Here is a 16,302-nt window from a genome sequence, read left to right as displayed (position 1 = left end):
GTTCTGAGGTAACTTCTTACAAATTCCAGGCTTTTGCACTGACTTTCCAGTTTATTTGAGGCACTCGAAGTGTTGTTTTAATCTTAGAGGCATTTGAAACCACTGGAAGTTTGTTCCCCGTGTTTAAAGGCATTTTTCGTGGCTTTCCATGCGTAATATATCTTGGGTATTAATTTTCATTTTATCCTAGAAATTATTTAATTAGTCTAGGCATTTTTTATGAAAATATTCCAAGCGGTTCCTAAGTTATACCAAAATATGTTCACTTATGTCAATATAATCTCGTGTCTATAGGTTACGAACATGCTGCTAACTTCAGGCGTGTTAGTTAGCGCCCTCTATGCGTTTAAAAAGTAAGCTTTTTGGTTTATAAAATGTTCACCATATTGTGAAGAAAAGCATTTAGCGATTTTATTCTCACTATATCCGATGAAAAAAGACATTTATTATAGTTAGAATATTAAAATGTAAATATTTGTAGACGTTTGAAGACGACATTAAAATGATCAAAGCGTTATGTTCGTTAAAAAAAAAACTTGTGCTATTGATGCATAACTTAATAGGTCACGAGATACATTTCCCTTAAATTAAATATGCAGAGTGTTGATTGATTGGGTTGGGTTAGGACCAATTAAGTTATGCATTAAAAGCTTTAGTTAATATACTTGGCCATAGATTTAGTATTAAAAGTGACTTAATAAGTTACTCAAGTATTTTTATTAAAAACCCTATAATTCTGAACTTCCCTCTTGAAATTCTTGATATAAGTCCCTTCGTTTAGTTCCTCAATAGCTTAGATCTAAAATATCTCTCCCTTTTAATTTCTTCTTGAAGGTCTTCTTAGTTTTTCGATCGCTCACTTATATTAATTAAAAAAATGTAAATCAACTTCCCTTAGTTCTTTATTGCATATTTCTGACTAAAGGGTAAAATAAATCATAAAATTCGTTAATTTTATATTAAATATAATAAATAAAGGCACCACGTCCATATAATTTAAAAAGGCAAAGACACCTTTTAAAAAATAATGATTTAAAGTTGACCTTTGTTTTAATTAATGTTATACTAAAATTCTATATGGAGTTACTATAAGAGTTATAAAAATCAATTAATTAAATAATAAGAACCTTAAATAGAGACATTCTATGGGTATATTTGTCAGCAATAAATTATTTTTTAAACTAAAGGGCCAACTTACAAATAAATTGTCAATATATGATACGATATACTTAAAAGCGATTATTAAGCGCAAAAACTAATTTATAATCTTGTACAGACATGTAAATTGTTTAAAAAAATATATATCTATATAAAGCATTTTAGACTTTACTTTATGTGAAAAAATATTATATTCAAGTCTATCCATCTCCATTTATTTAGGTCCTTCGATCCTTGTAGCCTAGAATCTATAAAAAACTACTTCAGTATAAAAAAATATCAAGGAAAAAAAATATCGTAAGATTAAACAAAGACATCATGCTCCTAAGATTGACGTAGTCAAAGGCATTGCTGATATCCCAAAACCGAACTAACAAAGTTAAGAAAGAATGTTAAAAGTGATGTTGAGCATTCTCTGGGGAAAAATACACTCTTGGATCCCTAATATCTTTTAAAATTGCTGATATATTTTAACTGACTGTACAGAACATACAGTTATTCCAAATGATCCTAATTACCTGATCAAACTTTATACATTTACACTTTCTGGAGTTTTGGTTAATGGTTGGCTGGTTATCACCTCCTCAATATCCTCGTCGATTGGCGTTTGCTTCTTTTTTCTTCTAGAGCAGCAATTTCCACAACACGAATCGTTCGTGGGAGAATCAACGTTCCACCAATAAAACGTTTCCATGAGAATGCCAACTACCCAAAAAAAAAAAGAGACGGTGAATATTGATGTTTTTATCCTCAAATCCCAACTTTTTTAGTTACACTTACATGGTCTGCAGCAAATAGTCCAGCAATCCAAATCACAATCGCAGCATCCGTCGTCACAGTCGCAACAACTACAGTCGCCACAATCACAATCGCAATCACCACAGTCGCAATCACCACAATCGCAATCACCACAATCACAGTCACAGTCATCCATTTTTGTGAAAATACGTTGATACTTTTGACAGTGCTGGTACGTTAAACACAATATCCTTTATATGAGTTACTAAATTGGTTAGAATATTAGTAGTTTTCCCTAAATAGATTGGTTTAGATAAGCGCCAAAATGCATAAACGATTAAACCACAAGGCAACATCAAAAGTAGCACTGCGACTTTAACGAAATACCGGTAGGATTGGGTATGTACAGTGGTTTGAGTTGGGGAAAATAATCATCAAACTCTAATTTCTTCAATATTATTCTCCACCTCTGGTTCTGGAGCAGAAGGCTTTGACAATGTCTCAAAAGCCTCTGATTATACAGGGTGTTCGAAAAATAGACGGAGATAATTCAATGGGTGATTCCTTGTAAAAAAAATATGAGAAAAAGTTTCTATAAACATGGGTCCGGAAATGCATAGTTTTCAAGATACAGGGTGATACATTTTTTTTTTAATAATATAAAAAAAAATATTTACTCGATTGTTGAAGAGGCTAATTAAATTAAAATTATAAGGTTCAGTGGCGTCCCGGGGGACATCTTAGCAAATATTATTGGCAAAAAAATGTACTACACTGCCTTTTTTCAACTTTAATATTTGTTGTTTAATTAAGCATTTAAAAATACAACTTTTACCCTCTTGTATTTTTTTCGTATCTCACTTCGTTTTTGACAAAAAAATAAATAAATACAGCTTTATTACATGCCACTGGACAAAATTGGTTTATAAATTTAAGGTGGCTTGAAAAACAAAAAATCATTTTTGCATGGAGGTTTGACATTGATAAGTGTCGGTTCTCCTAGAAAAAAAATTATATTAAAAAAAAAAATTATCACCCAGTATCTTGAAAACTGTGCATTTCCAGACCCCTGTTTATAAAAACTTTTCGGGAAAATTCTAACGGTTTTGTCTTAGTTTCGTCATTCTGAATCCAACGAGACCATCCGCAAGGTCGTAGCTTTTACGATAGCCGAGATATGGCATTTTTGATGCCCATTTTTTGTCTCAAAAACGGACGTCGAAAACGACTTTTTCAGGATTTTCAAAGTGCTCTCATTCCCTTAGTTCTGCTCGGATCCTGTTATAACCCGGTGTTTTCGTAATCTAGATGATCAGAAAAAGACGCTGGTATACTTAGTTTGATTTCGAAAAAAATCAATTTTTGGTGAAAAAATTCGATACGGGGGGGTATACCCGAAAAATGAAAAATTCCAAACTTTGAAGGTCGATATCTCGGCTTCTATGGGAGCTATCGGGAAAATTCTAACGGTTTTGTCTTAGTTTCGTCATTCTGAATCCAACGAGACTATCCGCAAGTTCGTAGCTTTTACGATAGCCGAGATATGGCATTTTTGATGCCCATTTTTTGCCTCAAAAACGGACGTCAAAAACGACCTTTTCAGGATTTTCAAAGTGCTCTCATTCCCTTAGTTCTGCTCGGATCCTTTTATAACCCGGTGTTTTCGTAATCTAGATGATCAGAATAAGAAGCTGGTATACTTAGTTTGATTTCGAAAAAAATCAATTTTTGGTCAAAAAATTCGATACTGATATTTTTTACAAGGAATCACCCATTGAAATATCTCCATTTATATTTCGAGCACCCTGTATATTTCAAGATATATTACACTTGAAGCTTGACACGGCAGACCTTAGCGAGTACCAAACATAAAATAGAATAAATGGAATTTTTAACTGCTTCAAATAAAAGAATCATTTTTCAACTACTTAAAAATCTAGAACGCCTTAAATTAAAAAGACAATTATCAATTTCCTAAAATAAATAAATAATTCTTAACTGCATGAAATAAACTTGCAAAATTGTTGCGTATTATAAAATTCAAAATTCTATACTACGTTTCATAAATCTTTTACATGTGATTAAAAAGAAAGAGAACTGTCAAGAATTACTCCCAAATTAAGTTACTTTATGGACAAGCTATTATTTTTACACGAAGTATTAAGGAATTTTTTACTATATTACAATCGATAATGTTGTAAATATATAATACTTTTATCAGATATTTTATGGGTAAATCAAATAAAGAAAATCTGCTAAAAAATTAAAAAAGTGCCTGTATTCAACAAATATATTTTCAACTGCCTAGAATGAGTAAATAATGCTTAATTGCATAAAATTTATGAATACATATTGTCTGAAATTAAAAAAAAACTTAAGTGCCTCTTATGAACAAAAACGTTTTTAACAACCTATAATAAATTAATTAAATTTCAACAGCCTGGAATTAAAATTATAATTTTCATTTGCCTGTAATAAATACAAAAATTCTTTCTTACAAAATACTTTTTCAATTGTCTGAAATAGAAAAAAAAGACTCCTGTGCCTGTAGTCAACAAATACATTGTAAACTGCCCGAAATTAATAAATAAATTTGATAATGCCTGGAATGAAAAATATAATTTTCAACTGCCTGGAATAAGTAAGAAATCTTCGCTACATAAAAAAAAATAATTAATCGTAAGTTGCCTGAAATTAAAACAAAAAACTCAAGTGCCTATAATCAATAAATGCAGTTTTTACTGCCTGAAATAAATAAATTTTCAACGGTCTGAAATTTGAAAAAAAACTGAAGAATGTGTATTCACTTTTATACACTTTTACCTACCTGAAATTCATGAACAAGTATTTGAGATTAAAAACAAAAATTGTCAAATGCTCGAAATAAATAAATAAAATATACATTTTCAGTTACCTGAATGTCAAAAAAAGTACCTGGAATAAACAAATAAATTTTCAACTGTCTAAAATTAAAATAAAGTTCTTAAGTACCTTAAATAAATAAATAAATTAATTATTAGTTGTCTGAATGTAAGAAAAGTGTGATGATTAAATAAATAAATTCTTAGTTGCATACTCAATACATTTTCAAGTGGCTGGAATAAACGAATGGAACTGCATGGAATAAATGAATAAATTTTAAATGCCTGGAACAAAAAAAGAATTTCAACTGTCTCAAATTAAAAAAAATTCAAGAACCTGTATTTACTTTTATACACTTTTACCTACCATGAATAAATTTTCAACTTTTTGAAATTAAAAACAAAAGTTCTCAAATGCTCAAAATAAATAAATAAAATATAAATTTTCAATTGCCTGAATGTCAAAAAAAGTACTTGAAATAAACAAATAATTTTTCAACTGTCTAAAATATAAAAAAAAAGTTCTTAAGTACCTTAAATAAATTAATTAATTAATTATTAGTTGCCTGAATGTAAGAAAAGTGTGATGATTAAATAAATAAATTCTCAGTTGCATACTCAATACATTTTCAAGTGGCTGGAATAAACGAATGGAACTGCATGGAATAAATGAATAAATTTTAAATGCCTGGAACAAAAAAAGAATTTCAACTGTCTCAAATTAAAAAAAATTCAAGAACCTGTATTTACTTTTATACACTTTTACCTACCATGAATAAATTTTCAACTTTTTGAAATTAAAAACAAAAGTTCTCAAATGCTCAAAATAAATAAATAAAATATAAATTTTCAATTGCCTGAATGTCAAAAAAAGTACTTGAAATAAACAAATAATTTTTCAACTGTCTAAAATATAAAAAAAAAGTTCTTAAGTACCTTAAATAAATTAATTAATTAATTATTAGTTGCCTGAATGTAAGAAAAGTGTGATGATTAAATAAATAAATTCTCAGTTGCATACTCAATACATTTTCAAGTGGCTGGAATAAACGAATGGAACTGCATGGAATAAATGAATAAATTTTAAATGCCTGGAACAAAAAAAGAATTTCAACTGTCTCAAATTAAAAAAAAATCAAGAACCTGTATTTACTTTTATACACTTTTACCTGCCATGAATAAATTTTCAACTTTTTGAAATTAAAAACAAAAGTTCTCAAATGCTCAAAATAAATAAATAAAATATAAATTTTCAGTTGCCTGAATGTCAAAAAAAGTACCTGGAATAAACAAATAAATTTTCAACTGTCTAAAATATAAAAAAAAAGTTCTTAAGTACCTAAGATAAATTAATTACTTATTTGTTGCCTGAATGTAAAAAAGTGCCTGTAATCAGCAAATACATATTTAACTCCCTGAATAAATAAATGGAACTGCATGGAATGAATGAATAAATTTTAAATGCCTGGAAGAAAAAAAGAATTTCAACTGTCTCAAATTTTAAAAAAAATATGGTATATTTCGAAGTAATTCTTTGTTTATTTATCTGAATAAACAGGGTTCAGTGAAGTAGGTTCTATAAAGCTAGATTATGTTTTATTCTTCAAAACTTGGAAAACTAAAGTTATTATTATTGTATTATTATTAATAAAAAAAGTGGTTGCAATTGGCAAATATATAATGCCTTCATATATATTTTTCTTCAGTACTTCCATTCACTGCTTAGGTGATAGACATAGACATCGAGGAGACAAATAGATAAGTAACAGCAGTAATAAGAAAAAGGAAAAGAAATGAAAATATTGACTAGAAATGAGAACAGAGACAAACTGTGCAGTGGTACTAGGAGCCTGATGAAGAAAAGAAGAAGAAAAACACTCATGAAACATCACACAGTTAAGAGAAATTATCAAAGAAATATCCAAAGCAATTCTAAAGGATGTAACCTTGAAAAAAATGCTTGATGTTCAAACTGATTTATTTTTGTTAAAACGTCACTAAAAAATGATTTCTTAATATTTCATTATGCTACCAGAATTCGTAGCCTATCACTAGGTATTGTTGACCCACTGTACGAAGCGAATATTCTCATCAACTCGTGTGACCTCGTATTCGTATGATGTGAATAACCGATAGAACACAGCGGCTGGAATTTGCAAGTTTATTTTTATAAAAATCGCATAATGCAAATCTTACCTGAATATTACGCCTAGGCTTTGCAGCATTGCAATTGCAATTAATTAATTAAACTTGACCTAGACTAAAAAACGAAAAATTGGCAGATCATAACCTTTATGTTCACAATTAGCCATCTAGAATTTGGACTGCTTTATTAAGAGTTCTATAGTCTCTAGTCTATTAGTTAATTTTTAATGAATTTCTCACTAAAACTTAATTTTTTAAGCCCATATTACCGTCTTGCCTAATAGTTTCCCTAGACACAATTCAAATATTTTAATATATTATAATAAATACATACTAAAAAAAATACATAATTATATCAAATGTTTCTTTTGCAAAACCAATATTGACTTAATACCCGAATATTCATTCAGTTACTGACCAGAATATTTCACTTATTACCTGGACTTTTATATGCATTTTTTAAATAAAATAATTACCCGAAAATGTTCGAACTGTCCAGCTTTTATTGTTATAATTATTCTATTATTTATTCGTGAATTATAGCGTTATATACATTGTACGCATATTAAAATTGCGTGGAAAATGATTATTTTCCCAGAGACATCCGATATTTATTTATAATAGAAATAATATGCCAAAGCCAACATTATTATTACAATACGTAGGTGTATTATTATTATTGGAGTGAAAACACTTTTTGTTATTAACTGGTAATATTAAAGATAATTATTAATGTTATAACGTTAAATAGGAGCCAATAATGCTCATATAGAGGCACATTCAGAATTTTTAAACAAATCATGTAAAATTTAATAAAATAAACGACTACTTTAAGAAAAAAAAAGAAAGATTCAAAAGCATAAAACTATTAGTCAGCCCTTAGATTTAAGACTTTTATAAGGTGCTTAAATTATTATTTCAAGAACTTTGTTATATATGACTCACTTTAAGGCAAGCTTACGGAATTTTCTCCTAAACTGAAGGAACTTACGGCTGCTAAATTAAATTCTTACTTTGTGGCGGAAAGTTGCATGAACTTTCGGTCATTTCTTTTTAAAACTTTATTGTGGCAGATTTTTTAAAATTTTTTTTTTGAGGAAATTAAGTGCATTTTGCCACATGACAGAGAGAGAAAACAGAGTTATGAGTGCCATTCTACTATCTGGACAAAGATTTTAGTTTTGCCACGCATTTGAGTGCATTTAACCATCTTAGAAAGAGAAAAAAAGTAGGAAAACATGGAATGTTTTTTGTTTTTCTTTCAAGCAATTGAGTGCATTTGGACACTTGACAAAGAAAGAAAAGAGTGATAGCTGTCACTCAAGTGCCTGGATGACTATTCTAATGTTTCCATTTAATTAAGTGCATTTAACCATCTCAAAGAGTGAAAAGAGAAAACGAGAGCATGGAAGAAATTTTTTATTTCAGAAAATTATATTAACGTGTTAATTTTATTAAAAAAAATAATTATAGACTGGAATTGAATTTTTAAAAAAATGTGAATTAAAAAAAAAATTATGTTCTGTTTCTTATAGCATTTAAGTATATTAAAAAGAATAGGAGAACCTGGACGAAATTCTTTATTTCTTTCAGAGAATAGAGTGCATTTGGCCACATGATCAAGATCAAAAAATTAGCGATGTTGACTGCCTGATCGAATATTTTAATTTTTGCAGGTAGTTAAGCGCACTTAACCATCTCAGAGAGAGAGAGAGAAAAAAGTAGGAGAACGTGGAATGTTTTTTGTATTTCTTTCGAGCATTTGAGTGCATTTAACCATCTCAATGAGTGAGAAGAGAAAAGGAGAGCCTGGAAGGAATTCTTTATTTCAGAAAACTATATTAAGTGTGTTTATTTTACTGGGAAAAATAAATATTGACTGGTACATATATTTTAATTAGAATGAATTATTTTAAAATAAGTAAAATGCTTTAGATGTGGTAATTAAAAAAAAAAATTGTTAACTTTCTAGGTAAAAAAAGAACGCAAATCAAACAAAAAATAATTTTCCATTTTTTATAGCAATTAATTATCTCAAAGAGAATAGGAGACCTTAAAAAAATTCTTTATTTCTTTGAGAGAATTGAGTGCATTAGGCCACATGACAAGAACGTGGAATGTTTTTTGTGTCTCTTTCAAGCATTTGAGTGCATTTAACCATCTCAAAGAGTAAAAGGAGAGCATGGAAGAAATCATTTATTTCTTGAAATTATATTAAGCCTGTTAATTTTAATGGAAAAAATTATTATTGACTGGGATTGGGATAATAGGGTGTATTTACCATATATGCTTCTCGAAAAACCTGATTAAAAGCTATGTTTTAATAAATAAAACATAGCTTTTAATCTATAAATTAATAAAAATTAGAGATATCGGCTGCCTGGACAAATATTTTAATTTTAATTACCACAATTAAAGCATTTTACTTATTTAAAAATAATTCATTCTATATATTTAAAAATAATTCATTCTATAATTAAAATATATGTACCAGTCAATAATTATTTTTATCAATAAAATAAACACACTTAATATAGTTTTCTGAAATAAAGAATTTCTTCCAGGCTCTCCTTTTCTCTTTTCACTCATTGAAATGGTTAAAGCACTCAAATGCTCGAAAGAAAAACAAAAAACATTCGACGTTCTCTTACTTTTTCTTTCTCTCTGAGATGGTTAATTGCACTCAACTACCTGGAAAAATTAAAATATTCGTTCAGGCAGTCGATATCTCTAATTTTTTGATCTTTATCATATGCACTCAATTCTCTGAAAGAAATTTAGAATTTTGTCCAGGTTCTCCTATTCTCTTTGACATACTTAAATGCTATTTGGCCTCATGATAAAGATCAAAAAATTACAGATATTGACTGCCTGGACGAATATTTTAATTTTTCCAGGTAGTTGAGTGCTTTTAACTATCTCAGAGAGAGCGAGAAAAAAGTAAGAGAACGTGAAATGTTTTTGTTTTTCTTTCAAGTAATTGGGAGCATTTAGCCACTTGACAGAGAGAGAAAAGAGTGTACCAGTGTGTAATATTACCCCTGAACATATGCTTCACGAAAAACTTGATTAAAAGCTATTTTTTAACTTTCTAGGTAAAAAACAAATCATGAATAGTAGTTTTTTTTTTAGTTTTTTTTTAGTTTTTTTTTGTTTTTTTTTTGGTTTTTTTTTAGTATAAATAAATTGCACTTTCATTCTGTATTTAATTAGTTTACTGTTATTGACTATTGTGTTTATTTTTATTGACATTTTATACATCATGATGTATATTGACCAGGTACATTGTTTTTGTATAGTTTTGCGTGTATTTATTTTGTTTGTATATTTATTTTTATTCTTATTTTGTGTGTTTTATTTTTATTTTTTTTTATTAGCTTTGTCTACAAAATTTTGTAATTTTTTGACAATAAAGCATATGATTGATTGATTGATTGATGATTGATTAAATTAGGAAAAAAAATTATATTTCTTATAGCATTTAAATATATCAAAGAAAAAAGGAGAAACTGGACGAAATTCTTTATTTCTTTCAGAGAATTGAGTGCATTTGGCCACATGATAAAGATCAAAAAATTAAAGCTATCGACTGCCTGGACGAAAATCGTAATTTTTCCACGCATTTAAGCGCATTTAACTATCTTAAAAAGTAAAAAGAAAACATGGAAGAAATCCTTTATTTCTGAACATTATATCAAGCGTGATCATTAAACTATTGAAACGAATTATGTTTAATAAAGTAAAATACACTAAAGAAGGTAATTTAAAAAAAGGTATGATGGAAACTCAAATTAGCGCAATAGTCCGTATGTATATCACGAAATCCTAAATAAATATCACTTATATCACGAAAATCTGAAGCTTTTTTAAAGTAATTTGAAAATATTTTAGGTAAAAAAAAAACACGCAAATTCCTAAAAAAATTAAATTAATCATTTCGCATTTAAATTTATTTCACTGTAACCTCATTGGTTTAACTTCACCCCTCTATTTGTTTAACATATTGGGACTTTGATATTTTTTAACATATTGCATGTGTAGTTTTTCGTACAACGCTGTCTGTCATTATTTAACAAGATTCCTGCAAGTATAAAGCTTTTGATAGAAAGTGGATTTCATAAAAAAATTTAGAGAATTTTATTTTAACACTCAATTAAATGTACAGGTAAACTGACAGTGTTTCTTTCAAATTTTTTAATTGATTTTATGACTATGTCATTAACTGGTTGGCATTTGAATGTTTTCTTTTTGTTCTTAATTTTTTTATATCATAAGGAAGTTTTCAAATATCTATATTTTAGCTAGACTTCGTCTATGTAGGCTTATTTGGCACTATTAAAGTCATTTACTATTACTATATTATTTAACCATGTCCAAGAGAGAAAAGAGAATAGGGGAGCCTGGAAGAAGCTCTTTATTTCTTTCAGAGTATTGAGTGCATTTAGCCACATGACAAAGACAGAAAAGTTAGTTAATTCGACTGCTCATAAGGAGAAAATACGGGTTCACTCTTTGTAGCTAATACCCATATACCATATACTTTAACGACTTCAAAACTTGCACCGCCATTGACAGTCGAGTAACACGAACGAACTCTAAATATTGCAGCAATAAAAAGCACCTGGTAATGAGTAACCCGAACAATAATAAATTTCGATACGAAACTTCGCTAGTTTATAGTTTCAGATCTGTCCGTTCTTCGGGTGTAACTTTGTTCGGCTCGCAAAAGTTTGCCAAATATGCCGGACAGTTTGCGAACTATGTGCGAGAGTTTCCGCTTTAATATTGTCACGGACCACTTGTCAGTTAAGTGATAAAGAATGTCGACCTGATCAAGTATATATCGAGTCGTTTTTAAGGAACATATCTTCAATCGAGAGATATTGGAATTCCATAGAGATGTTATTAAATACTTTATTGCTCTAAAATCGGAAATAAGCGAGCTATTAATATTTAAAAAGCTCAGTCTATTAATATTTTAAAAGTTCAGGATTAAATTTCTTAATAATTAGGCGTATTTAATACTTTATTTTAAAAAGGAAGATTGTTTACAAGCAGCAAATTTTTAAGTGTACAACTAGTGTGATATTTGTAAAAACTTGCTAAATGTGAATTTAAGCCTTAAAAATCAGTTTAGTAAAATCCACTCAATTTGACCAAAAATTTTTTTTTGCAAAATACTTGCACTTTTGCCAAAGTGTCTTCCCAAAAAAACGATAAACTTAATATAAAATTGTAGATCTCCATGTTTTTTGGTCCACACTCATAAATTTAACACATTTTACAGTAAATATAATATCTGTTATAGTAACTAACATTCAATTATTGCACTGCTTGGCATTATATTTTTAATATAAGAACTTCATAATACACAGCGGTGGTGTTCTACTTATTATATTAATGTTATGTAGAAGATCAAGAGTAGCTAGATCCGGTTAGTTACAGGGCCAATGCTTAATGGGAAAGACGAAGGTAGTGTATTTGATACAAAGGACCGGTTGTTTTGTATACGGATCTTCTTCAGAAGGTATATAGAGACCTAAATGCTGAAAATTGCAAGTGGTTTGAGGGTTTTAATGTTGAGAGGTGATAGTCAAGATGAGTGTGTAGACCCACTCGATTTCTGGGAGAAAATTTCCATAAAAATTCTAGGGTTTCCAATTTTTTAGATATAAATGCTAGAGATAGAATTTTAAAAATTACTAGTCAAAGAGGGAAAAATGCAATTTTGCGGGAAACTTATGAACAGTTTTTCCTTATTTTCTCTAAAGCTACTAGGAATATGGAAAATTCTCTTTTAGCATTGGAATCCTTATTAAAAATAGAGCAAATCGTATGAAATAACATTTAGTCGTGAACCTCAATTTAAGAAGTTATGAAGGATTTTTAAAAAACTGGAAAATTTTTTTGGTGAAAAAAATCCTTTTTTTGAGAAAATTGAATTTGTTTTTATAAATTGATAAATCGCCCAAAAAGCTTTAAAACAAGTCTAATAAAACTTTTTTTTTAATTTACTAAAGAAAAGAAAATCAATTTTTCCAAAAAAATCTACCTCAAAAAATCGTAAAGGGTACTAATGGGAAAATGTTCATAATTTTGGTTTTTATTTTTTTTACTGGAAAACTAGTGATTGGAGAAAAAAAATGTAAATATAAAAGTTGTTCGGAATATCAATGCGCATCAGAAACAATAAAAATATAATTTTTGGGTTTAATAGTTTTCCAGGAAATTGGAAAAAACCTCTGAGGAGTTTTTCCTCATTTTCTCAAAAACCATTCGGAATCTGGAGAATTTTCCTTTAGCAATGTATTTCTAATTAAAAACAAAATTTTAATATAAAAGTTGTTCGGAATATCAATGCGCATCAGAAACAATAAAAATATAATTTTTGGGTTTAACAGTTTTCCAGAATATTGGAAAAAACCTCTGAGGAGTTTTTCCTCATTTTCTCAAAAACCATTCGGAATCTGGAGAATTTTCCTTTAGCAATGTATTTCTAATTAAAAACAAAATAAATCATAACGAACAACCTTTTATTGCAAATCGAAAAATAAAAGAGTTATGGAAGATTTTTGAAAAATGAAATAAATTTTTGAGTGAAAAATTGGACAATTTTTTTTTTTTAGTGAATAAGTTGCTCAAAAATCTTTAAAAAGTAAAATAATTTTTTTTTGGAAAATGTACCAGTAAAAAGTTATACCCAATTTTACCAATAAAAAGTCTGCGAAAGGTAATTTCCAAAAAAAAAAATTTCCTTGAAAAAAGGTTGATAATTTTGGTTTTTCTTTTTTTTTTCTAGAAAACTATTACTTGGAGAAAAAAATTATTAAAACAAAAGTTGTTTGAAATCTCAATGGGCAACACACACAATAGAAAAATAATTTTTAAATACAAAAGTTTTTCAGAAAATTGGAAAAAACTTCTTAAGAGCTTTTCCTCATTTTCTCAAAAACTATCAAAAATATGGAAAATTTTGTTTTAGCATTAAAATTTTAGTTAAAAATAAAACAAATCATCAAGAATAATATTTAGCCAAAAATCGAAAAATAAAAGAGTTATGGAAGGTTTTTGAAAAATTCAATAATATTTTGAGTGAACATTTTGAAAAAAAAATAAATTTTATATATAATTAATTTAGATATTAATACATTTTCTAAAAAGATTTAAAAAAGTCTTATAAAACATTTTTGAAAAACGTACCCGTTAAAATTTATACACAATTTTATCAATAAAAACTCGCGCAAAAATCGTTAAGGATATACCCATGGGAAAATGTTCATAATTTTGGTTTTTATTTTGTTTCTGAAAAACTATTGGTAGGAGAGAAAAATTATTAAAACAAAAGTTATTCAAAATATTAATGCCCATCTGAAACAATAAAAAAAATATTTTTAAGTCTAATAATTTTCCAGAAAATTATTCAAATAAGTTAATAATTCAAAAAATTATTTAAATAAGTTGCTCAAAAAAAGTCTTATAAACCTTTTTTGAAAAATGTACTAATAAAAAGTTATACTCAATTTTGCCAAAAAAAAAGTTTTTCGTAAAAAATTGTAAGGGGTACTTGGTTTTTATTTTTTTTTTTTAATTATTGGTTAAAGGGAAAAATTGTTAAAATAAAAGTTGTTCGAAATATCAATGCGCATCAGATGCAAAAGAAAAATAATTTTTAAGTTCAACAGTTTTCCAGAAAATCGGAAAAAACCTATTATAAGTTTTTTTTTAATTTCTCGAAAATTATTGGAAGTATGGCAAATTTGGCAATTTTTTTTAGTAATGTATTCCTAATCAAAAATAGAAAAAATAATAAAAAATAAAATTTAGCCGTAAATGGGCATTATTTAAAACTTAAATTGGAACACATATATACAAGAACTAAACTCTATCTATTATACTTTTTATGAATTCTCAAAAACCATTTAAGCATAGAGATAAGATATTTTGGAAATTTTCAACCTTTATCTTTTGGACTGGATCTAGTAAATTTGAGCTAATTTTTCTTATACAAATATATTATATTAACTTCCATTTTCATTTTCATTTTAAATTGTTTGTCATTTATTATTTGTTTGTTGAAAAATTTCGTCTAATTACCAATTTTATTTTAATATATTCATTACTAATTATGGCTTCTATATAGAAAATTGTTTGACTTACATTAAACTATTAAATTGTACTTTGACTTTTGACTACAATTCATTGAACTGAATGTATGTACTTAAGTTTTACATTTTATGATTATGATTAATTAAAGAAAAACAACTTTACTTGTATTAAGAGAAGAATTTGAAAAAAAAATAATTTGGCCTATATATTCTCTGTTTAAAGTGAAACTTATCGTATATAACATCGAGGCGAACATTTCAAGAAACTATTACCAATGGAAAATGCAAATTTAGAGTACAACATGTGGCGTGAATATCACTCCCGTTTGGATAATAATGAAGTCACGTAGCGTTCTTTTTTACTTGGCTGTGTTGGAATCGACAGCAGCAGCAGCAGCAGCAGCAGCGGGCCAAAATGAAATTAAAGTCGAGATTTCGTGGCTTACAGACACGAACTTTTTCAAATTGTAACTTATTTGCATGTTTTATCGAATATTGAACTCGCTCTTTTAATAATACGTCGTAGTTCTTTATTTAAAAATGTCCTGTCAGTGAAAGAAAATACAGTAGCAAAAAGATAGAGGGAAAAGTAAAAAAAACTGATTTAATTTGCTGTGTATTTGATGCATAACTTAATAGGACTTGCATTTCTTTTGAATTAAGAATAGTGTAATAATAGTAATTTCAGATACTCTGATGTTGTCAGGCATATAGATATTTTAAGACATAGTTCTGCCTTTATATCTTACGAGTTATGACCAATTTATACCTGCAATTTGATGGTACCTATTTCATGGCAATTTGGAACAGTCCTGTTTCCATCCTTTGGACCTGTGGACTAAAAAATTATAGATACTTACGATCAATACATTTTTAATTCCCTGCAATTAAATGACAAATTATTGCAAACGCTTGGATTAAAAACTAAAATTGGTTTAGGAACCTAGAACTGAAAAATGTCTTTGACTGATTCTTTTTCAATGTCTAGAAGAATAAAAAGTGGCTTTAGAGGCCTGGAAAGCCTATAAAATAAATTGAAAAATCCTGGAATTAAATGACAAATTATTGCAAATTCATGAAATAAATACTAAAATTAGTCTAGGAACCTGGAACGTATACGAAATAAAAAATGCCACTTTTTTTGGAAGTTATGTGGTTAAGATTTAAAAATGGCTTAAAGGGTCAGGAATTAAATTAAAATGGCTTAAAATGCCTGGAAAATGTATAAAATTTATTTAAACATCCTGGAATTAAATAACAACTTATCCCAAATGCCTGGAATAAAAACTAAATTT

The 16,302-nt window shown here is 28.0% G+C and overlaps 1 protein-coding gene across 2 annotated transcripts in view; it reads right to left on the bottom strand.

Annotated features, from left to right (window-relative positions):
• Window positions 1-2,273, bottom strand: part of LOC126744893 (uncharacterized) — a 71,670-nt gene extending 69,397 nt beyond the window's left edge. The window contains exons 1-3 of one of the 2 annotated variants that reach the window (XM_050452470.1): window positions 1,939-2,272; window positions 1,677-1,863; window positions 949-1,406 (exon numbers count right to left, since the gene is read on the bottom strand). In XM_050452470.1, the coding sequence (XP_050308427.1) occupies window positions 1,688-1,863; window positions 1,939-2,092 (330 nt within the window). In that variant the 5' untranslated portion in view covers window positions 2,093-2,272 and the 3' untranslated portion in view covers window positions 949-1,406; window positions 1,677-1,687. Of the gene's footprint in view, window positions 1-948; window positions 1,407-1,676; window positions 1,864-1,938 lie in introns of those variants that run through there. The other variant, XM_050452471.1, reaches the window with a different exon arrangement.
• Between the last annotated feature and the right edge of the window lie 14,029 nt (window positions 2,274-16,302).

The sequence above is a fragment of the Anthonomus grandis genome, chromosome 15, assembly GCF_022605725.1.
Source record: "Anthonomus grandis grandis chromosome 15, icAntGran1.3, whole genome shotgun sequence".
Taxonomy (NCBI): domain Eukaryota; kingdom Metazoa; phylum Arthropoda; class Insecta; order Coleoptera; family Curculionidae; genus Anthonomus; species Anthonomus grandis.
This window is presented reverse-complemented; position numbering and strand designations above follow the sequence as displayed.